General features: G+C 40.8%; 1 protein-coding gene across 1 annotated transcript; it reads left to right on the top strand.

The window, feature by feature from the left end:
- The first annotated feature begins 16,729 nt into the window (after window positions 1–16,729).
- Window positions 16,730–21,754, top strand: col10a1a (collagen, type X, alpha 1a). The gene is given in 4 exon segments (XM_020917539.2): window positions 16,730–16,808; window positions 17,347–17,491; window positions 19,402–21,109; window positions 21,111–21,754. Coding segments are annotated over 4 exon segments (1,983 nt in total). The 5' UTR covers window positions 16,730–16,802; the 3' UTR covers window positions 21,235–21,754.
- The last annotated feature ends 2,837 nt before the right edge of the window (window positions 21,755–24,591 follow it).

A 24,591-nucleotide genomic window follows, 5' to 3' on the forward strand; every position in this document is an offset into this window, starting at 1 on the left:
GTTTCAGACCATAGACCAGGGGTTGGCGATAATTTTGTCCATGGGACCACATGAGAGACAGGAAATGTTGTGGAGGGCCAGAATGTTAACCCAATTCTGCGTAATATTAAATATATTTCTTTATAAAAACGCAGTAAATAGCATTGTTTTGACGAGCTGGTCAGACTGGTAAGAGTTGATGTCATGACTCAGCAATGAGAAAGTGAGGTTGATTTACAAAAATATCATTTTAAAAATACCTCTAAAGTAAAAGCAATGCAGCTTTATAAAATATGTTTATTTTGTAATTCCAGATTATCTTAACTGGGCCAGTCGGAGTCAAACAAAAGGACCGTATGTGGCCCGGGAGCTGAACAATGCCCAGGTCTGACATAGACTGTATGGACTAAGCAAGTGTGACGTCAGCCACAGTGTTCAGCTAAACTCAAATGACGCTAACGGGTACATGGGAGAATTTGGAACCAGGCTCTGTATTATGAATAGGATTTTTTTAACAGACAAAATAGGATCGTGTAGAGTGGGTTAATACAAACATTTTAAAAACCAAAATGACGAGGCTCACAGCAGCAGTTCCAGAGAGAGGGGCCACAATATTCCAATATAAGTCAACGGGAGCCAGGGTCAGGAGGAGCCGGACACACACACATACGAACTTCCTATTTGTAAAGTGGCGGCTAGCACGTTAGCTGTTTCCATTTATATATACAGTCTATGCTTCAGACAAACAAAAAGACAGATTTAACTTTCTTTATTTGGTCATTTTAACTCTATAAACAGTTAAGTCAGGAAAAACAGACAATCTTTTCACAAGTAAAGTTCAGTTACACTAATTTAATGCTCCAACTGTGTGAGTTTTGTGAAGTTAAAGCAACAAAAGAAATGTTTATGTTGGTAATAAATATATTTAACATTTTATTTATTAACTATTGTTACTGTTGATTTCAGTCCTCGTCATTTATAAATTATTTGTTCAAATCTGTTTTGACGAACAAACTGTTAAGTGTAGTACATGTGAGCGGCCACTTGGGGTGCACTACATCTGCTCTATGTATTTTAAATGGTTAAATTGCTATAAAAATCTTAAAGTTTCTTAAAGGTGGATAATGTAACTTTTCTGGTGGAGACTCCATCAAATGCTTTTCTTCATGGGGATGTTATTGTTTTGTCTGGAATGTTTCTATTTTCATGGAGACCAAACCAGACCGAGTTATAGGTCAGATCAGTCAGAATGCAGTTTTTCTAGGTATTTTTGAGCTATAAAACCACCTGTAATTAAATAAATGTAAGGTAGAGCTGTTTAATGTCATGCTGTGGAACATTCCAGGCAGAGCAATGAGATTTCCACCGAACCAAACACGTGAAGAACCCTCCACCAAAAGTGCACTTTTAATGTAAAAAATCCAAACCAACTCTATTGCTTTATTGTATAAGAGATATATACAGTGTGTGTTGATACAAAATATAAATCTGTGAGTGAAAACGTCTTCAGGTGGACCTGAAAACGCATTGATTCTTATGATCTTTTGTGTCCTGACCCAACATGGCCGTTCATAACACTAGTACAGCTTCCATGATTTCACTGACAAATACCAAGATGAAAGCTCATTGTGCATGTTTTACTGTATAACATAAAGAGAGCATGCAACTTCAACACACGCAACACTTTTTGGCCTTGAAACTCAATCTCCTGTGTCAACCCAACGTCCCAACCCAAATTACACCGTCCGTAAACACATCATAAACGTGTGCTTTGCATATACTTCACGTTGGTGTCACTCACATGCTCATACAAGTGTAACCGTCTCATGAGAAAGCCTGTGCACGCCGGGCTGCACGCTGAGTTGATTGTAGCACGGAGCAGTAGAGCTAGAGTTTAGGCTAACCACACTGTCCTGCCTGGGCACGGTATAGAATATATATGAGCACGCCCTCACACATCAGTAAAACCTGGGACAGAGCCACGGAAAGTACTATGTGTTAAAAGTCACAGTATTTGGTCTAAATTTAAAGGGCTTATATTACGCCCTGTTTTCTTTTTTCTGATCTATGTTATAATCTTGTTTCCTCATCACAAACAGACCTGGAGTTGCATTTTGTTTCATTCACATAAAACTCTTCATATTTAGACTTTAGAGTTTTTCTCGCAAACAGAAAACGCGCTGTTCCACCATGTAATGTCAAACAGTAATACAGGAAGTGCTTTTTAAACTCCATACACCTTCTGTAGAATTGTTTGGGTAATTTCAGCTCTGGAATTGCAATCTCTACTGAACTTAGGCCCCATCCACTCTAGTATGTATTCGAGTCGTTTTCGTTGTGGATGCAGTGTTCGTCCACACTAATCCGATTGAAAACGGCTCCAGAGATGGAACAATCTGGTGCTGCCATTTCCCACGAATTCATCTGAGTCCAGATCTGATCCAACACTGATACGCTGATGTAGGTCTATGTGCTGTGAAGTAATTCACCGCCAAAATGCTAAGAGGCTAAAATATATGTCCATTCATATATATGGACTGTGTGTACGACCTGCAGATGTATAATCTCTGAAAAGTTTCACATGAACCATCTCCAATGCGACAGAAACACAGAACAGACTCATTATCAGCAGAACACCCCTCTGTCATAGAAAGAACACTCATATTCCACTGAGTCGTGTCCTTTAGTCCGACAGAAGCTGAATCGCATCAACGCACAATAGTGAGCTGTTTTTTGGTTGTGGTTTTAAGTTTTGATTCTGTAAGACGTAAACAAATATGAGCAACACAGAAACGACGTGTGTGGATGCAAATAATTTCTGATATTATGGTCAATATTGAATTCACAATTATTCAAACAATTATTTTTTTAGTTACACGATTTGAACAACTTTGAACATGAAATAAGACATAGAAGAACATAAATGTATCAAAAATAAACTACATATTTAGATGTTTTACAATCTCTGTATTTATACAAAAAATATCCCCAAATAAATGTTAAGCTTTAATCTTTTCAACTTGATTATATGAGTTTGGAGATTGTTTGAAACACAAATTGAAATCACGATAAAAATTTGATTAATTGCACAGCCTTACGTTATGACATGGCAGAAATCTCAAAAAGCTGATGATGCATAATACGCCCTCTTTAAAACCAACTGCAAGTTACGTTGATGAGCTTTCATTTTTATTTTTGTTTGAGCTTCAAGGCTTTTCCGAATCCTAGAAGCTCCCCTGGCCGTCAAATATAGCTTGCGCAACAACAGTGTGTACTTTTTCGCAGTACTGGGTGTGGGTGGTACTTCATGAGAAAACTTTTAAGGACAGTTGGAAGGACTTCTGGTGGTTCCCATCCAATCCTCCCCGTTACCTCCCAGATACTTCGACTCCTCTCCTGCTTAAGCTACACCGCTATTTTCCAACTACTTTTACACTTCCGGCCCCATCCCTGTGCGCGTTTGTCTTCTGGACCCTGTAATTTGGCCCCACCAATCACTCAGAAGGCCCCTGTCAAGCCTGCCATTCACAAAGACTCAAGTAGCTCTTAGTGGTCCGTGCAGTTTATTGAAACATTAAATTTGTCTACCCGGGTTCGGCGGCGCGTGTATCTTTAGCCCTAGCTAGCTGATCACGTGCTAACTGTGGGTCCGTCCCGCTGACATCAACCGACAATTACACTCTCGTCTTGGGTGTGGGTGGAAGCCTCAAGTGAAACCAGCAACATCAATTCCTGGGCAGCGAAGCGAAGAAAAACAGGCAAAATGCGAAAACCGTACGCCGAGATGTGTTATCATAGCAGAGGACGAGAACAAACATGGCCGCCGGTGCCAAGAAAGACGGCCAAGAGCTACCGTTGGGACTATTTCGTTGGATACGCATGGACGCAGGGGAGACTAAAGGCTAAAGGGTGACCGGTGTAAAGGGTCAGCCCGGGAAAACCTGCTTAGTCACATCGTGTAGCTTTTTACAGAACTGTGGTGAAGTTCTAAACAATGGGAGGGTATGTAATTTAGCCGCTAGCCTCTGAGCCGTAGCAAATAGACATGTCAAACTCGAAAGATTTAAAGCTGAAGCGGGACACGGGCAAAAGTAAACAAGGGAATTATCCTACGGCCGTGACAAATTGTAGTTTTGTTACGGATTATTCTGAGATATAGCGTTAATTAAAGGCGCTGTAGCTGATTTTTTATCCGAACCAGAACTAGTCCGTTTTAAACGGTTTGCAGTGGTCTAAAGTTACTCTTCACTTAACTTGTGCATTTTCAGCATCCACCACAATGACTTTATAAACGCTGTTCATAACCTTCAGAGAGGTCAGAGAGTTTTACAGGCATGGCAAGGCTAACAACTAGCATGATAACGGCGTACATATTGGGAAAAACATGAAAGAAATGCCCCACATGACCTCTCATATGTGCCAATAATCACATTATTATTAGGATTTGTTTTTTTTCACAAGTTGAAATATATAGGAAACACACATATGCACACTTTTTTTTTGAATATTAGAATTAAATAACCCAAAATTAACATTGTAGCGTAGAACCAGGGTGTGCTTTAAAACTTTATCTTATACATTACTATACATTATGCCAAAGACTTATTTCTAAACAGCCCGGTGGTGGTTGGTGGTTTCATGTTGCCCTCAATGTCTCAGCAACACCTTTAACTGAGCAGCTTGATAGTAGTTTTTTAGTCACGGAAGCGCAGACCCATCAATTTTGTTTTTAAAGGTTCAATATTACACAAAATTTTAATTATAATGTTGTTACCTCCTCGAGAACACACCTGGAGTTGTGTTTAGTTTCATTCACACGTTTGAGTAACTCTTTATTATTACTCTGTTTACAAATCCAAAGCTGAATTGCTCCATTCCACGTTGTGATGTCATGTAGTGTTATTTTTCAAGTTAACTTTATAACATAGATCAGAAAATAGTGTAATATGGGCCATTTATGCACTTAAAGCTGGAGTGTGTTAGCCTGATTCATCAGCTGGTTTCACCTCATGGAAACCGTCTGACCTCGCAGCATTAGGATTCGTTCGCTCAACGGTAGGCGGTTACTTTTTTAATTTAACTAATCACTGCTATTGGGTTGTGACGTATGTAATGCGCCAAATCCTGTAGAAAGAAGGGCAATAACGTCTTTCCCTTTGATAAAATTCACCAAACATTCTCTTTGTTCCGGCTTTAAATCCTCGATCTCGGAGAATCGTTGCCAACACAGAATGTATGGCTCTTCGCTGATTGGCTGGTGCCCGAACTCGCACTTCCGGGGTTCTTGTAAATCATCTAGTGTATTCTGATTCCTGACCGAGTTGCTGGAAAAAAATGAAGTTAAGCTGAGGCACTAGGTGGCACCAGCCTGACTAGGAGTGTGTACACAACTTCTTAATTTTTTTTAAAATAAATGAGTACAGTTTGGTTTTGGTCAGCTCATAATAAAGTACTTTAATTTCTCATCAACCATGAAGTAAGTGCCAAAAGCAGCACTCTGTTTGGCTGCGATTGGGAAGACAAAAAGGCGTACTACCGCAAAATGAAAATTCATAAAAATGAACACTAATGTAAATATTAACGATGTTCCAAAGAGTTTGAGAGCTATAGATGAGTTTGAGAATTAAACATCTACTTCCTTCTTCTGCGGTATTAAAAAATGCTATCTTTAACTTACACACTTGAAAAAAACATTTGCAAAATATATGTGTATGATTTTGGTATGGACCACTCATTGTCAACATCACAGTTTTGTAGTCAGTTACAACATCTTCTTGAGTTCATGTCTGGACGAGCCCCCAAACTGCCCAAACAGCAGCACAAGCAATGAACCTTGAAAAAGTACAAAGATTCCCAACACACATCTGCAGTTCTGTACTTGTATCCACTTTGACTTTGACCATAGAACGTCCACTGATTTAGGTCACATGTGTTTTTAAGTGTTTAAGGCTTAAACAGAGCAGATGTTTTTAGCGTATGAGGTCACATGATTCACGGTCTGATCCAAAAACAGCTCTCGTCACATGTAGAAAATAAAGAAACATGCACAAGAGAAGCACATGGTATGGTTTGGTATGGAATTTGTCCTTTGCATTTGACCCATCCTTCACGAGACTGGAGTCAAGACGGTGGTAAAAAGTAAAAGTTAAAGGTCCTATATCACACAAAATTGACTCTTTTGATCTTTAAGTCATGTTATAATGCTGTTATCAAATAAAAAACATCCTCAGAGTTGTGTTGTGCTTTATCCGAAACAGAACTAGTTCATTTTAAATGTTTTGCAGTGGTGTAAAGTTACTCTTCACTTAACTTGTGCATTCTCAGCATCCACCACAATGACTTTATAAACACTTTTTACAACCTTCAGAGGTCAGCGAGTTTTGTAGACACGGCAAAATTAACAACTAGCATCCTAACAGCGTACTTGTTGAAAAAAATGAAAGACATTGCCCAGACGAGCTTTAAAATGTGCAAGAAGACACATAAATTTCTTTTTTAAATGTGCAGTATTACACAAACTTCTCTAGAGTTGTGTTTAGTTTTATTCACACACATTATTAGTCTGTCTACATCTCCAAAGCTCAAAATGCTCTGTTCCACCTTGTGATGTCATGTAGTGGTAGTTTTCAAGTTATCATTATTATCTTCATTAGCTGGAGTGTGTACTCAACTTTTTTTTTTTTTTTTTAATGAGTGCAATTTGTTTTTTTGTTTTTTATTTATTTATTTCACATCAAACAGGAAGCAAGTGCCAAAAGCAGCACATCCTAACAGCGTACTTGTTGAAAAAAATGTAAAAAATCTCCAAAACGAGCTCTCAAATGTGCAAAAAACACATAAATTTTGTTTTTAAAGGTCCAGAATTACACAAAATTAAAATTGTAATGTTGTTACCTCCTCAAAACATACCTGGAGTTGTCTTTAGTTTCATTCACATGTTTGAGTAACCCTTTATTATTAGTCTTTCTACATCTCCAAAGCTCAAAATCCACAGTTCCACCTTGTGATGAACCGTTTACCTTTTGTTCAGTAGAGATTGGAAACTGCAGGCTGAAATTATCCAGATGATTCTAGTGAAGGTGTATGAAGTTTAAAAATACAGTGGAGAACTTCCCAGAATTCCATCAGTATAACATCAGAAAATAGTGTAATGTGTGAAGAACAGTTTTCACTTATTTCCATGACAGAGAAACAAGTGTCTGGGGATAGTTAAAGGCAGTTGTTTCCATTCCACCAACTGATTGGATAAAATTGTTATTCCATGGTAGTTGCTTCCTTATTGTTTTCATCCAATAAAATATCTTAAAAATAACAACTAGTATCATTCTTTCCACACTAATAACCAACAAAATGGAACAGAAGACCACATAGAAGCGTACAAACTTGGGACAATTTTGTGCATTTATGAAGTGTCAAATGTAATAATTTTGGTAAAGAATTGTGCTGATTTTTGTGTTTCTGTTTTACTTGTATGTTTTTGTTTGCTCCAAGTATGAACCGACCCTTCAGCAGGTCTCAGACTTAAGGTCCAATATTACGCAAAATTGATTGTCATGAGCGTCAAGCCATGTTATAATGCTGTTACCTCATCAAAAATAAACCTGGAGTTGTGTTTGGTTTCGTTCACACACTTTTGCATAACCCTTTATTATTAGTCTGTACACCTCCTCTGTGCAGCGTCGGCGGTGATGTGGTCACTGTATCGGATCTTTCTGATAAAGACCGAGCTGAGACGGAAGGCAAAGCTCTCGATTTACCACTCACTCTGTGTTCCTGCCCTCACCTATGGTCATGAGCTCTGGGTAGTGACCGAAAGGACGAGATCGCGAATACAAGCGGCTGAATTGAGTTTCCTCCATAGGGTGGCTGGGCGCTCCCTTAGAGATAGGGTGAGGAGCTTAGTGACACAGTAGGAGCTCGGAGTAGAGTCGCTGCTCCTCCATGTCGAGAGAAGCAGCTGAGGTGGCTCGGGCATCTGTTCTGATACCTCCTGGACGCCTCCTTGGAGAGGTGTTCTGGGAGGAGGCCTCGGGGAAGACCCAGGACACGCTGAAGGGACTATGTCTCTCAACTGGCCTGGAAACACCTTGGGATCCCCCTGGAGGAGCTGGAGGACGTGTGCGTGGAGAGGGAAGTCCGTGTGGAGAGGGAAGTCTGGGCCTCCCTGCTTAGACTGCTGCCCCCGCGACCCAGCCCTGGATAAAGCGTAAGAAAATGGATGGATGGATGTACATCTCCAAAGCTCAAAATGCTCTGCTCCACCTTGTGATGTCATGAAGCGGTAGTTTTCAGGTTAACAGCTCCTTTTACCTTTAATTCAGTATAGATTGGCAATTCCAGGGCTGAAATTATCCAAATGATTCTAGTGAAGATGCATACATAGAGTTTAAAAACACAGTGACAAACTTCCTATATTACCACGTGACATCACAAGGTGGAACGGAGTGTTTTGAGAGAACAGAAACATTTTTCAGTTCAACATGTGTGAATGAAACAAAATACAACTCCAAGTCTTGTCTGTTTGAAACAACATTATAACATAGATCGGAAAATAGCGTTATATTGGACCTTTTAGAAGAAACACTTAAAAATACTTTTCTAGTCCAGTGAAAAAATGTAGTGAAGGAAAAGTAACTTCCACCACCGTGCACGACTCCTAACCACCGTGCCAGCCACGTTTGGATCAACAAATTACCACTTTAGCGCTTTTTACTAATAGTGCAACGACACTTCGCACCTCTGCAGACCTTTATATCTCTATTTTCTCGCTTGTAACGTTGAACCGTACGTTAGGAACAGCCATGTGTCTCTGCTTGGCCCATTACCGAACCGCGTTGGCTTGATGTGGTCAGGGTACTTCATTGTAATAACCATTAGAAATTGGGCTAACAGGCTTCAAACCCGCACCAGTGATACTACACAGATCTAGTAAAAACCCTTAACACTTCATATACTTTATAATGTTAGCCAAAGTAGATGTGACATGTTGGAGTATTTTTAGACAGTAAAGTACATGGAGATAGCAAAACTGGCACACCCAAAAAAGAAAATACAAGAGGTGGAAGCGCGTTAGCTTTGTTTGGCTTTCTGTTGCGTAGGGATACTGTTGACATATGATTTCACTTGTTAGCGCTGATCCTGAAAAGTTATGTTTAGTGTCATTGATGAATGGCAGCCCACAGTTACGTGTACTCACATAGAATATTATAGTTTTGGGGAAGTAATGTTAGTGATGGGAGTTACCGTGCTAAAGAACAAGATCTAAGGATGAAGCAAGAAGAAGAAAAACAAAGAACTTTGCAGCGCTATATCTGATTTCTACCGTCTTAGGTTACGTTTATACGATGACGGTTTGAACAGAAGACGCAAAAGTGGCATCGCGTCTTCACGTTTTATTTCGCGTTTAGACGAGCGAAATCTGCGTGCATACGGTGACGCAAAAGTGTGTGGAATTCGATCGTGTATGCATGCCAGGCGACTAGGTGGTGACGTATGTGACGTAAACGTGTACACAACGTGAGCAGATTTGACCAGAATTTTGCGTCTTGGGCAGTGTAGACGGAATCTCTACAGCAGAACGTATTCAGCTTTTCCACTCTGGAGGGTGGTTTCAGATTTTTGCATTTTTAAGCCCCTAAAACGTCGTCACCGTCTAAACGAAAGGCATTTCCTATAAAATATTTTGTCATTTTTACCAGCAAGTGTTCTCGTGTAAACAGGCCCTGAGAAATGTGGAAAAACAGAACTAGTTTGTAAATGGAGCTGAAACATGTCAGGGTAAATACTGTTAATGTATGTTAATGTTACGCTATTTTCTGATCTTTTATAATGTTGTTTTCTCATCACAAACAGACCTGGAGTTGTGTTTTGTTTCATTCACACATTTAACACACAAACCCTGCATATTTAGTTCTTCTCTCAAACGGAAAAAACTCAGTTCCACCGTATGATGTCTTGTGGTAATACAGGAGGTGTTTTTAAACTCCATACATCTTCACTAGAATCATTTGGATTGTTTCATCTCTGGAACTGTCAATCTCTACTGAGCAAAAGGTAAAAGGGAGCTGTTAACCACTGTAAACTACCACTTCATGACATCACAATTCAATCAATCAATCAAACTTTATTTATAGAGCGCTTTTCATACAAAAATGCAACACAAGTGCTTTACAGTGATTAAAAACAATTCCACATTTCCTTCCACAGCCCCAGTTGGGTCTTGAGATTACTATGTGACACACTGTAATTATCTTTTACTTCTACTTCTTCTAACTATCTGGAATCTGACATAACGATCTTCTTCACAACTGACTATCTGGAATCTGGAAATTTATTCTAACTGTCTGGAATCTGGGACACTAACCAACAAAGTGGAACATTCAGGATCCCCACGGTCATGGAAATCCTGGAAAAGCCATGGAAATTGAAAATGTCATTTTCCACGCCCAGAAAAGTTATGGAATTTTGTAAATTCAATGAAAGTTCTGGAAAAGTCATGGAATTTTAGTATATCTTTCACACAACTACAACGTTCTGTTTAGTTATCGTTAGACTGTTATTACGATTATTTCCTAACTTTTGCACCTTTTGTTTAAAAGAGATGACGATAAATGCACTGACAGTATTTTGAATGTTAAAAACTATAATACCAAACCATAAGATGAGTGGAAAGGGTTAACATTTCATATTAACCCTAAAAGTCTGATCAGTTCTACATATGTAGGCGCTGTAAAGTCATGGAAAATTCATTTTAGGTCATGAAAAATCATGGAAATGTTTTGAAATTTTGTCAGTGAAAAAGAGTGGGACCCCTGAACAGAGCATTGTGAGCTTTAGTGACTCCAGGTCTGTTTTTGAGGAGGTAACAACATTATATCAAGAGTCAATTTTGCATCACATACGACCTATAATCCGTGATCAGAGAAGATGTGAATACATAAAGGCAGTTGTAATTTCACCAGGCTGTCCCAGGGCAGCTGTGGCTATTTGCAGAATTTCAAAACATACCTTGTAAAAACATTACACTCTTACTATGAGAGCGGCCTCCTCTCCACAGATCTGACCTGTATCTTGACCTGGTGACGAGCAAGTTGCAGATGTTCCGCCTGAAATGCTACACAGCGCACCTTTACATGCCCTCACTTGTTCAAAACGTTACTATAATAATCTCCCAGTCTCCAGTACATTTTCAGTCTGCTCCGTGGCCCTTATAATCACGAGTCTTGGTTAGGACGACTATTTCAAACATCCCCCAAAGCCTATCGCAAATTAGACCTTTTTATGTGACAAGAGCGGCGTAAAAACTCTTGCCAGATATGATTAAGTATAGTGCAGCAACTCTCGGAAAGGTAGCACTTTTTAAAATTGCATTTGATTTGATCTAATTGACAAAAAAGGGGTTCAAAGCAGTTCAAATCTTTAATTATAGCTGTCTCGCGCACATAGCTTGGCACAGAGTCAAATTTAAAGCTGCGCTGTGTAACTTTTCGTTTGAGGTTTAGTCACCTGCTTGTTTCTACTGATATGTCATTGATCTTTTTTTAGTACTTTAACCCTTTGCTTACAAAACGTAATCTTAGAATAAACCATATACACAAAAAAAGTAAATAAATATATATGCACATTAATGCTTGTACACACAAACCTTCTTATTTACTTGAACACACATACATATAGACCTACACTGGAAAAAACAATATCTAGGTAAGTTAAAATTAACATTTTACTTTATTTGAGTAGATTCAATTGGACAAGAAAAATTATCTACTGTATTTTTCAAACTATAACCATTTTTTTTCATGGTTTGGGTGGTCCTGCATCTTATACTCCGGTGGGACTTATATATTAAAATTTTCAGAATGACAGCCACTAGAGGCTCTAGGCTTGTGTGTCATTTTTCTGTGCATGTCTCCTGCAAAAAGAGCCGCTGTCCTGCTGGTAGTAGTGAAATATTCAGCCGAAAACGGTAATCAAGCAGCAGAAAGACATTTGGAGTGAGCGAGAAACTTGTGAGGGAACTGGCAGAAAGTGAGGATGGAGAACACAGCTTCATGGTAACCAGGCGGGGGCAACATGTAACTTTCCTGGAAGATGGATCGACAAAGCCTGGACTTCAGTGATAACCGAAACCATCCTGTCGGGATTGAGAAAGGTCGGAATAATTCTAAGTGGAACTAATGCTGAGCCTGACAACAGCTACACAGAAGAGGAAGTGGTGCTCCGTTTACCTCCGAAGGTCAGGGATTTGCTCAGAAGTGACACTGAGGATGAAGAATTGTATGGATTTAGTGATTTGGAGTGAGATGGAGAGTTTGGTAAACTTGTTCTGTTCTGTTGTTTATGTTATTATTATCTGAAAAACTGTTCATATTTGACGTTAACAGTCTGTTGCTCTCTGTTCTGTTGTTTGTACTAGAACTTGACTTTCAAGATGAAATGTCGGTTCCTGGTCTCTGATTTTATAAAATAAATTTCCCCCAAAAAGTGTGACTTTGATCGAACATTCGATTTTGTTTCTTTTTCTTTTAAGTGCAAAAACTTGTTATTTTAAGTGTAGCCAGCTGTGTTTTACAAGTACAAAAAGTCTTATTCCACTGGCAGATCATTTAACTTGTCAAGAGAAATTTACTCAAATCACGACAAAACTTGCTCATCTTAACTTAACTAGATTTAGTTTTTTTGCAGTGTATTTATCTTTCTTTTTTTCTTCACAAGATAGGCTATAAATACAATCAGGGCTGTTTATGAACAAAAAAGAAAGAGAATATGTCACTGATCTGCCTGGAATGTTCCACAGTATGACTTTAAACAGCTCTACTTTACATTTATTTAATGACAGGTGGTTTTACAGCTCAAAAATACCTCAAAAACCAGGCGTCTGTCCGTGAGCTGGGTCGCCTCACCGCAGATCTGACCTGTAACTTAATCTTGTTAGGTCTCCATGACAATACAAAAGTTTAATGCCGCACTGCGAAACATTCCAGACAGAGCAATAACACCTGCGCGGGGGAAAGTTTGACAGAAAAGCTACACAATGCACCTTTTACAAGATAACAAGCTCACGTTTTTGACTTGCAGAACACAGGAAGTGGCCCTCTTGCCATAAATGGGCATCAGTGGGTATCCGTGGAAACCGGCCCTACACACATCGTTTACAGCTAAAATACTCGTGTGCTGGAGAACATGTGATTATTTGGGTGTATGCATTTCCTATGTGGCCAAGCTGGAGAAATTATAGTCAAAAAAAAAAAAAAAAAAGTAAAAAGAAGGGTGGTGAGTGAGTGAATAAGTGAAGATAGCAGTTACCGTAGCCGTTAACGTAACACTGATTAGGTTAATGGATAATAATAGTCGAAGTTTGCAGTAATTGTAGGAGTGTTGCCCAAAACCTCTCAAAGTACATGGGACAGAAATAAGGCAGTACCCACAAGCGTAGACCAGCCGAGCACATGGGGGTTTTGACAGTAAAACGCGCCCTCTGGTGGCGGTTCGGCGGTAGTGCGCGTGTGGCTCCGGGCCCGTTTTCTCACACTGGCTGCACTGAAACAACAAGCGGCGTTCCCACTGGCTCCTTAAATAGATTTATTAGGAGTTTGAAAAGGAAACTCAGCCCAAATAGAGGCAGGGTAAATGTTCTTCCTGAAATAGTGACCCAGAGCCAGGCCAGGTCCTGTTTATCCTGCGGGCCCCGGAGCGTGGAGAGGGAGAGCCCACTGGTAAATAAACCTGCGCATACATGTGGGCTCTGTGTGTGTGTGTGTGTGTGTGTGTCGTCACCTGTGTGCGTCTAATACTAATGTCACTACACAACAGACACTATATAGGTTTATAGGGACATTTATAGGTTCAGACAAATAAAAATAAGAATTGTTTTTGTTTTTTTGTCTCGTTTTATGCACCTTTCTCAACAAATCCAGCACTGCAAATCACAATTGTCTGATTTACTTTTGTTTTTATTAGAAGGGACAATTTCCAGAGACATTAAACTCATAAAAACCAAGTTAAACCAGAAAGTTAAACAGCTAGTTTGAATCATCACAGAAATAAATTAAACAGTACAATTCCGTTTTTATTCTGTCTCTGGGTCAGACTTGAGTCACAATTTTTAGGACCTGAGACTTGATACAATCGATTAAGTCTTGGGACTCGACTTGGACTTGAAGGTCAATGACTTGGGACTTGAGGTCTGTGACTTAAGGAGCAATTTTAAATCTGAAATCTTTCTATTCTGACGGTAACGATTCACTCTAAGACCTTGTCATGACATTTAAAAAGGAAAAAAATAACATTTCTACAGCCTTATATAGTCTATAAATACTCATATATAAATATACTATAATTTTTAAAGTACAATTTATCTTAAAATTCATATAAATTGCAAAAATCTAACCTACATTTGGTTCTTTGGTTTAAAGACTTGAAATGACTTGAAGCTCAAAGCAGGCGACTTGGACTTGACTTGGACTTATGGGCCAGTAACTCGAGACTCGACTTGGACTTGGCTATCTTTGACTTGGGACTTGACTTGGACTTGAGGTCAAAGACTTGAGACTTGCAAAACAACAACTTGGTCCCACCTCTGGTCTCTACACTTGATTCTGTACTATTAGATAAACATGCTTCATAAAATTGCAAAATTGAACTAATAAATCCTGTTAAAAAAGGGATGTAAGTCATATTGCCACATAGATTTCGTATTTCTTACATTTTCTTATGATGATTATAAAAATCTGAGTATACATTATATGCATTCCCAAAAACCTGACTCTTATTTGTCCTGGGCGAGGGCCTCTTCCTGCTTGTTTCCATGGAAATGTTGTTCTTCGGTTGAAATCTCCCACAGTATAGAATAAATGCATTTATCTCTGTGAACTGTGGTTTTAACACTGTGTTTCCATGGAATCTTGCGTAATGCTGATGTATTTCAGCTTCACCGCAGACATGTAGAGGACTTGAAGTGTACATACGACATGAGTTATGTTGCAAAAATGTCTTGTGCAAAATTCATGTTATAATGCTGTTACCTCATCCAAAATAGACCCAGAATAGTGTTTTGTTTCATTTATTATTAGTGTTTGTACATCTCCAAAGATCAAAATGCTCTTTTCTTTTCTACCTTGTGTCATAAAGTGGTAGTTTTCAAGTTAAAATCTACCTTTTACTTTACTTAGTTCAGTAGAGATTGACAATTCCAGGGCTGAAATTATCCAAAAGATTTTAATGAAGGTGTATGGAGTTTAAAAACACAATGGAACATTCCATAAACAGAATCTAGTCAAGTTAAGATTACATGAATTAACAAAGTTTTGTCATGATTTTAGTCAATTTCACTTGACGAGTAAAAGTAATATAAAAATGCATCTTGCTACACATAAAATAAGAAAAACAACAACTTTTTGCACTTAAAATAAGAAACTAAATCGAATGTTTGAATGTTTCTTTATCAAAAACATACCTGGAGTTGTGTTTTGTTTCGAATGTTGCTTAAATTAAGAAAAACATTGGCGGATAATTTGACTTGTCAAGTTGAATCTCCTGAAATAAAGTCAAATATTCTTAATTTAAGTCATTTTAATTTACCTAGATATTGTTTTTTTTCCATTGTGCACTTCCTGTACTTTTTTGTTTTCAGTTTGAGAGAAGAACTCGGTCTAAATATGCAGGATTTCTGTTAAACATGTCATAAAATTGCATAATACGGGCCCTTTAATCAAATTACAATCTTTCTTCTTCTTTCTCAGCGGTCCTATCAGCACCCCAGTCCCCCGAGTTTGTTTACCCAGCGGAGGTGCCCAGACGGTCAGCTCCAGACTGGCCCCAGTGTCCCCGGGCCCCTCTCTCTCGCCTCTCTCCTGTCTCCACTGTCCCGTACATGCAGACCGGTACAGACTGGAAGAGGATGAGTCTGGACCCTCAATGGTGGCTCTGTGCTCCGCAGGTGCCACTGTAAACTCAGGTTTTTTTTTTTATAGCCCTGCTCCCTCTATTCCAGACACACTCGCATTTAACCAACATGTAAACACACCGAGCGTCCAGGGATTATTTAAAGAGCCTATTTTCTGATCTCTGTTTTAAAGTTTCCTCATCAAAAACATACCTGGAGTTGTGTTTTGTTTCATTCACACATTTTTAACGCACAAATCTTGCATTTTTAGTTCTGATTTTGCTCTTCTCTCAAACAAAAAACGCTCTATTTCAACTTGCGATGTCACGTGGTAATACAGGAAGTGCTCCGTTGTGTTTTTGCCCAATTTCTACCAAACTAAACATCGCTGTTAACTCAAAAACTACCTCTTCGTGACATCATAAGGTGGAAAGCAGCATTCTGAGCTTTGAAAAATATAGAAAGACTAATAACGCAGGGTTGCTCAAACATGCATGAACGAAACAAAACACAACTCCAGGTATGTTTCTGATGTCTTAACAGCATTCTAACATGACTAAAAGCTCACTAAAGTCATTTTTGCATAATCTAGGATGTTTAATCTCAATTTCCGAGAGTTATGCTTTATTTGCGTTGAGTTATCCCTATGCGAAAAAGTGAAATAAGTGATAATGACATGTCTAGATGTTGCTCCCGGTGACGTGCCCGTTTTGGGTAGAACTGTTGCTAATTACAACTGTGCTGGAAGAGGGAGGGGCCCAGTGCGGCAGGGAGTTTTTTTTTTTTCCTTTTTTTTTTCAGTGATGTGAGGGGCAGATATAGTATAAAAGGGCAGGTCACAGGAGCAGAGGCAGCATCTCCTCTCTTGTGCTCCTGCCCAAAGGATTACACAGCAGCACCGGGAGCCACTGGTGCAGACTCACGCGCTTTTTGCCTTCGGATGCCGGTACGTGCCTTTGCGCTGGTCCATGGAGGATTATATGCAACATTTAGAGAGATTTTAAAACTGTCTGCGAAGTTTTGCACTGAAATTGAGAGTTGAAATTGCATTGTTTTGTGGGGTTGTTTTATTTGCGTGTTTTTTAATTTCATTTTGGGTTTTTTTACGTGGAAAATGCTGAAAATGCATCTGGGCATCTTAAAAATTTTGTAGAATTTATTTTTATTATTATTATTATTTTTTTACATTTACTTTCTTTTTTGATAGAGCTTTCCAAAAATGCATGTTTTTGCTATTTATTTTTTCTATTTTACTGTTTGTTTTGAAGAATTTGATTTATTCTGGAAACATTTTAGAACATTTTATTTACACTTATAACCCGAGACACTAGATACACTTGCCACTCTATCTTGCCTGGCTTGCTTAGTTACTTATATCTACAACAACAAAACTTCTCTGCTTACATAACTTACTTTGCACCATTGCTTTTTGAAATCTGTACATCTCATTTTTAGATTTTTCTAACTTCTTTGGTCTTGTGCAGGTTGGACCAAAGATGATGGACCTCCGCGTGGCTTGCATCCTCCTCCTCCTGGGGACCCTGACTGCAGCTCATGGGAAAGGATACGTGGTGAAGAAGGTGGTGAAGGCTGCCCCCCAGTACCAGCCATACTCCGTCAAAAGCCAAGGTGAGAAAAAAAAAACACACAAAAAACGCACAATTTTTACTTTTTTTAAGGAAAATTTGGGCTACATTTTACTAGGAAGCAGGCATATCGACAGAAATTTGGGGACTCAGGGCGAGAAGACTCACATGGGCCCCCTTTTAATATTCATTAATTGGCAGAGGTTACAATTCTGGGCCCCTAAAACCCTGGGGCCCCAGACAACAGACCCCTTTGCCCCCCTTCCTGTCGACTCCCCTACTAGGTAGTACATAGATTATTGTATTCAGCACTTCGATGGAAATATGTTATAATGAATGAATTACTGCAAAAAGTATATATATTCTGTTATGGTTTTTGGAATTTTGGAATTTTCAACAAAAAATTAAAAAATTAAGATTTTCTCAACGTGAAAATATGCAGAATTTTTTTACTTTTTGAAAAACAAAATGCAAAATGTATTTCTCACTAAATTTGAAAAAGGGGTTAGAAATTTTGACTTGAGTAGTTTTGAAATTGTGTTTTCTTTCTTTGTTATTTCAAAACTACCCAAATCAAAAATTCTCAATTCAAAAAAGTCTCTAAATATGCCTTTTTGCAGTGATCTAGTCCATGTGTGTTTGGAAAAAGTGTCAACAAAAGTCCAGATTGGCTCCTCATTGGTGCTTTTTATTTTGAGCTTTAAACCCCGCCCTCCTGCTCCCTGATTGGCTGCAGCGTCTGGGCTCTCCTCCAATCACAGCACGTTCTAACCACAGCGTGCAATAACTCTACAAATTGCTTCAAAGGGTTTATCACATGTAATTTTGGCTGAGTTTACGACCAGCTGTCTCGAAAATGTTTTTGTCATCAGAGAAAGAAAAATGGCTTCCAAGATGTGTCGTAAAATATATTATTATAAAGTATTTTGCAGAACTGAAACACAGAGCTAATGTTGTGAATGAAAAGATATACTGTAGGAAATAGGAACATTACATTTTTTAATCCATTCTGAGAGATTTTTATATTCGAGGGGAAAAAAAAATATGTCATAAACATAATTTCCATTTGTGTTTGTTAAATCTGTGCTTTTGTGTTTTTGTTGCATTGTTTGATTTATGAGCACTGAAGATTTTGATTCCCTCAGATTGTAATACTTTAACACTACAGTTTTCTGTCAGACTGAATTCATGAAGTCTGTAGGTTCAGAGCTGTCATGTTGGGCTCAAGAGCACAAAGGCGTTAAATTAGTGGTGTAAGTGCCTAAGCGCAGTGTGGATCATTTGAAATATAAATGTGAGCTCTTGTTATTTCTGCCGTAGAAAGTACACAGCAGTATTTTTAGTGTGACAATTACAGGCACAGCGGTGTGGTTAGTTTGGGTGTGCCTCTGCTCCAAGTACAACCATGTGTGGCTCTGGTGCTCAGTGCCCACATGAAGGCAGCGCCTGCAGCTGCACTGGCACCAAGTCCCCAGGGCCACTACCTGTTCTGTGGGACAGTCACAGCTCTGCAGAGTGTGAACCACAGGCTCTGCTCACATCACAACACACACACACACACACTGTGCACAGTCCTCACAGCTCAGAGTCAGAGTCAGATGCAGCTTAGTGAAAAAATGAAACTTATTTGTCTTTGTGAGTTTTCACATAATAGAATGTTCCTAACCTAGTTTCCAGCTCTTAAGTACATGTTCCATTTTACCATTTGGATGTTTTAAAAGATGTGACATCAGCTGTGCCTGTGACAACAGCAGTCACATGACCTCAGTCACATGACCTCAGCATGTGACTGACACCATGTGACTGAGCTGGGGTCATGTGATCAGTGAGTGCTGTAGATGTTAGTACTTCATGATGATGTCAGTTTTCTATATTTATCTCTGTTAGAGTAAAATCTTTTGCTGAGGCTCTGGTGCTGCTTTAGCCTGACCTTCTGTCCTTCTCTCTCCTCAGTGGTGCCAGTGGTCGGTGAGCCTGGACCCCCAGGTGAGCCTGGCCCTGAGGGCCCTGCTGGTCCCCCCGGCCCCCCAGGTGAGAGCGCTGAAGGTCTGCCCGGCCCCCAGGGACCTCCTGGACCCCCCGGAGCCCCTGGACGATCCATCGCTGGCAAACCTGGCTCCCCAGGTGGCCCTGGCAAACCCGGCTCTGATGGAGCCCCTGGTGAGAAAGGAGACACTGGAGCCCCTGGATCCCAGGGACCCAGAGGAGCACCTGGACCTTCTGGAGCCCCCGGACCCGCTGGACTCTCTGCCACTGGCAAACCCGGACCTGCTGGGCTTCCTGGAGCAATGGGACCCCGTGGAGAGCCTGGTCTTAAAGGACATCCCGGTATCCCTGGACTTCCAGGTCAAAAAGGAGACATGGGGGTGGGTATTCCCGGACCTCAGGGTGAGACAGGACCAGAGGGACCTGCAGGTCCTCCTGGAGCCCCAGGTGAAGCAGGAGTTGGAAAGCCAGGAAAGCCCGGTATGCCCGGTGAGCCAGGAAAGGGAGGTAGCCCCGGCAGGGATGGTGCCGCTGGTCCAATGGGACCAATGGGACCTAAGGGCCACACTGGTGCCCCAGGTGTAGGTATGCCAGGTAAACCAGGTGAGAATGGTGCTCCCGGTCTGCCAGGTCCTATGGGCCCTAAAGGCCACCAGGGTCCTACTGGAGCCACTGGAGCTCCTGGAGTGCCCGGTTATGGAAAGCCCGGTGCCAATGGAGAGAAGGGAGAGAGAGGAGCCACCGGAGCCCCTGGAGCTCCAGGTGCTAAGGGTGAGCAAGGTCCCACCGGTTACACAGGTGCCACTGGTCCCACTGGAGCCACTGGCCCAGCTGGACCTCAGGGTCCTCGTGGTTTCCCAGGCCAGACTGGCCCTGTAGGTGCTAAGGGAGACACCGGAGCTACTGGACCTCAGGGAGTTAAAGGAAACAAAGGAGATCAGGGACCTCAGGGACCTCAGGGCAAGCAGGGATACCCCGGCCCAGCTGGTAATCCTGGAGCTCAGGGAGCCACTGGCCCTCAGGGAATGAAGGGACATACAGGTGCCCCAGGAATCCCAGGTTCCCCAGGTATTCCTGGACCTGCTGGTCCCAAAGGACACCCAGGACGTGCTGGTGAGCCCGGTTCTGCTGGTTCTGATGGTGCTCCAGGTGAGAGAGGACCTGCTGGCCCCCAGGGACCTGCTGGCGCTCCTGGCCTGAAGGGACATCCTGGCCTCCCAGGTGCTCCTGGCCCTGCTGGTGTGACCGCTAAAGGTGTCCCAGGACCTCAGGGTCCCCCTGGCCTTCCTGGTGAGCCTGGTTCTGATGGTGCCGCTGGCCCCGCTGGTCCCCCTGGACCTCCTGGTCCTCCTGGAGAGGTGGTCTTTGAGAAGGGTATGGGAGTTAGTGAGGTTATGGTCAAGTCCCCCATGTCTGCCTTCACCGCCTCCCTGGCCACCCCCTACCCCGCTGCAGGCAGCCCCATCAAGTTTGACCAGATTGTGTACAACGCCGAGAACCACTACGACCCAGAGACCGGAATCTTCACCTGCCAAATCCCAGGCGTCTACTACTTCTCCTACAGCATCCACGTAAACGGAGCTCACGCCCTGGTGGCCCTGTACAAGAACGGCCAGCCTGTCCTCTTCAGCTACGACGAGTACAACAAGGGCTTCCTGGACCAGATGTCGGGCAGTGCTGCTGCTGCTGGACGAGCAGGACACCGTGTACCTGCAGATTCCCGATGAGGAGGCCAACGGTGTCTTTGCTGCCGAGAACGTCCACTGCTCCTTCTCCGGCTTCCTCATCGCCTCCACGTGATAGGCTCACCATGGCCGGAGCAGCAGAGGGCCTATTCCTCAGGTCACAGTCCTCTCTCAGGTCCTCAGGCGGGGGACGGGCAGAGGGCTCTTATTTGAGGAATAGTGGCATCTTGACTTGAACATTTACGAGAAACAGGTGCTAAGACAAAGGAAAATTAATTTATAAACCAAGTGATCAGGGCTGGGGCTGGTGCGTTTGTGAGGGGGCAGAATGCAGTATGTGAACCAACCGTACAACTGTGCTTTCTTCACTCTGTTTTTCATACTGAATTCAAGTGATGATTCTGATTTTGGTGTTTGTATTTGTCTGTTTTTGTACGTTGTTTGGGGCTGGTGACCATAACCTTATTCAAGTATGTGTGTATGTGACCTACATATTGTGAAACTGTAAGAGTCAAATTGACTTTGGTAAAAGCCGTCACCAGAAACTGTCAGTCAAGCACAAGAGAGCGAGATGTATCCCTGAACATCCATATGTCATGTACACCACAATGACTAATAAAGATGTCGTAACAACACTTGGTCTCCAGGCTCTGCTTTGGCCATATCTGAAGTTTTAGAGACTTGTTATACTTTGTAGTACTGTAAGGTTTTCACATTTTACACAACTTACAACTGTACAACATCCAAAACTGAGCACAGCAAAAAATCAATTCTTAGGGCAAAAAGAAACACAAAAAACTGAATATTACTATTAATAGTAATTAGCAATGGTGGATGAAGTACTCAGTTAAGTTATTTAAGTAAAAGTACAGATCCAGGGGCAAAAAGATTACTCAAGTAAAAGTAAAAGTATCCCAGGAAAAACATTTAAATGACTCATAATAGACCGACATACATAAAAACATACAGTAGTTCATATAAGACCCACATAATAGGCCTATACAAATGATGATGGCACTTTTTATTTATATAGCTATAATATCACCATGGTGACAAGCAGCGAGTTGTTATTTCTGGATAGAATTCAAAATTTGACCTTTTCAAAGATGTGGCCTAATTTTTTAACTCTGAAATGACTGAATTTCATGCCTTTAGGACACATTATTAACATAGGCTAATATTTTTGGCAAATGACTTAAAGGTCGTGAACCAGATTTTTACTGTCTTAGAAAAAATGTTAAAAACACAATTAGTTCAGTTTCATTTCCTGACTTACTTTATGCATTCAGAGGGTCCTCATTATTCACCTCGATGACTTGTAAGAGCTTTAACACAACACAACACAACAAGAAAACACTTTATAGCTGGATGCAAACAGTACATTTATTTAGAGCTCAGGAGCTGCTTATACAATAAATATATTCATTTTCTAATACATTTTTGTCTTTTAAATGTTACCTGTGCAGTGGTGTTTTGATTTCCAGTTTCTTTTGATATTTAATCCTCCTCTTAAAGGTTCTGTATTATTAAATGGATTCTTGTTACCTTATCAAAAACAAAGTAGAGATTAGCAATTCCAGAGCTGAAATCAACCAAATGACTCTAATGAAGGTGTACGGAGTTTAAAAACACACCGGGTCATTTCCTTTCTGAATAGCCTCTGTTCACGCTTACGTCACAAACCAGGAAGACGTTTGGAAACATGCAATGACAACTTCCAGCGGGCTCTGTTTGCTGTAGTAAGTCTGACAAAATCTAGGAAAAAATTGAAAATGGTCCAGTTTTCTTCATCTTCATCTCATGTCATGTGTTCGACTAATCAACAATTACAACCGTACCTCAGTTTTCATCATTTCCCCACTGACACACAACTCCGAGCGCACTCGGTACATGTGATTAGAAGAGATTCAAGATGATTCCAAACAGCACGTACATATGCAGTCTTCATTTTACCACTGATCACATTTACTTCAGTGGGTTTTATCACAGTCGGTCGACGAGCTCAGTGTCGGGAACTACACCAGAAGTTTGAATTTGTTTGGCGGATAAGTCCCTTGAGATGTCTCGCCATTTCGTTTTCGAGGGGCTCCTCGTAGTTACAACGGCAAAAGACAGATACAGTTGGGCAGACAGTAGGCTACATACATTCAAATAAACATCAAAACAACAAAATCAACACAACCACACACACTTGACTGTTTGACACATAGTAAATCAAATTTGAACAAAAAACTAAGACAGAGTTCAAATACAGTCACAAAATACAAGAAAATGAACAACAAAATTCAACAAAATGATCAAAAACATATTGTCATCACCTTTCCAAATGCCTTCCTGGTTTGTGACGTAAGCATGAGTGTTTAGAACTCAGCCTAAATATGTTGGGTTTGTGTGTTAAATGTGTGAATGAAACAAAACACAACTCCAGGTCTGTTTCTGATGAACAACATTATAACACAGATCAGAATAAAAGCGTAACATGGACCCTTTTAATGTTAAAAATGCACTATGTCACTTTTCTAGTCATAGTGTTTAGAGTTGTTATTGCTTTACTTTGATTGTTTGCAGTATGACATTAAAGTGATCCATCTTCCATGTATTAGATTACCATTTTTTATTGCTGAAAATGCCTTGAAAAAAATCATACATTATTATTTTAAGTGGGGTCACCTCTTCAAAGATCTGACCTGTAACATGGTCTATTTGCAACACCTACTTGTCTTCAGGGAGATAGATAAGTTTAATAGACATTCCAGGCAAAGCAATAGCATTTCCATGGAAACAAGATGGTTGTCCTCCAGAAAAGTTACACAGTGCGCCTTTAAGTCTACGGCTGAAAGTATCATGTCCACCAACGTCCTTCTGCACTCAACAGTTTACAGAGTGTCTCGTGTCTGCGTACAAGCTCCAGAAATAATGCGGCGAGCCTTTCCTTTGGTTTGAAGTGTTCTGGCCTGGAGCAGGGAGGAGCCGGGCTGAGGTGAGGGGCCCCGGGGCCAGTGGCACGAGAGGAAACCACGGAGGAGGCCCCCAGAGAGGACAGCGCTTTTACAGACATGTGGTTAATGCAGCAGGGAGGGACAAGGAGAGACAAGGAGAGACAGAAGGAGACAGGGACACAAATAATTCCTTATACTTCCGGGAATGTCCAGAATCTATTTTGTGAACACCGACGGAGCTGTGTAATTATTGGTGTAATTATACATATGTCTCAGAGACTTTATGCTCAGTCAGGGGTCAACACGGAGCCAGAAAATGAAACCTAGCAAAGAACCAGCTTACAAATAATAGCTGATTTGTTTTGCTGGCACAGCGCATTTTACAACTCTCAGAAACCAGAACAGAGTTTTGTCATCATGGTAAAGAATGCTAAAGGTGCACCTCCTGATTATCGGACAGTAAAACACTTTATAAGTAAATAAGTGTGTAAGTAAGTATGCAAGTCAGTAAGTAAGTGTGTGAGTAAGTCAGT

Source organism: Boleophthalmus pectinirostris, unplaced genomic scaffold (genome assembly GCF_026225935.1).
Source record: "Boleophthalmus pectinirostris isolate CB_2022bp ecotype Guang Dong unplaced genomic scaffold, ASM2622593v1 HiC_scaffold_10, whole genome shotgun sequence".
In the NCBI taxonomy this organism is placed as follows: domain Eukaryota; kingdom Metazoa; phylum Chordata; class Actinopteri; order Gobiiformes; family Gobiidae; genus Boleophthalmus; species Boleophthalmus pectinirostris.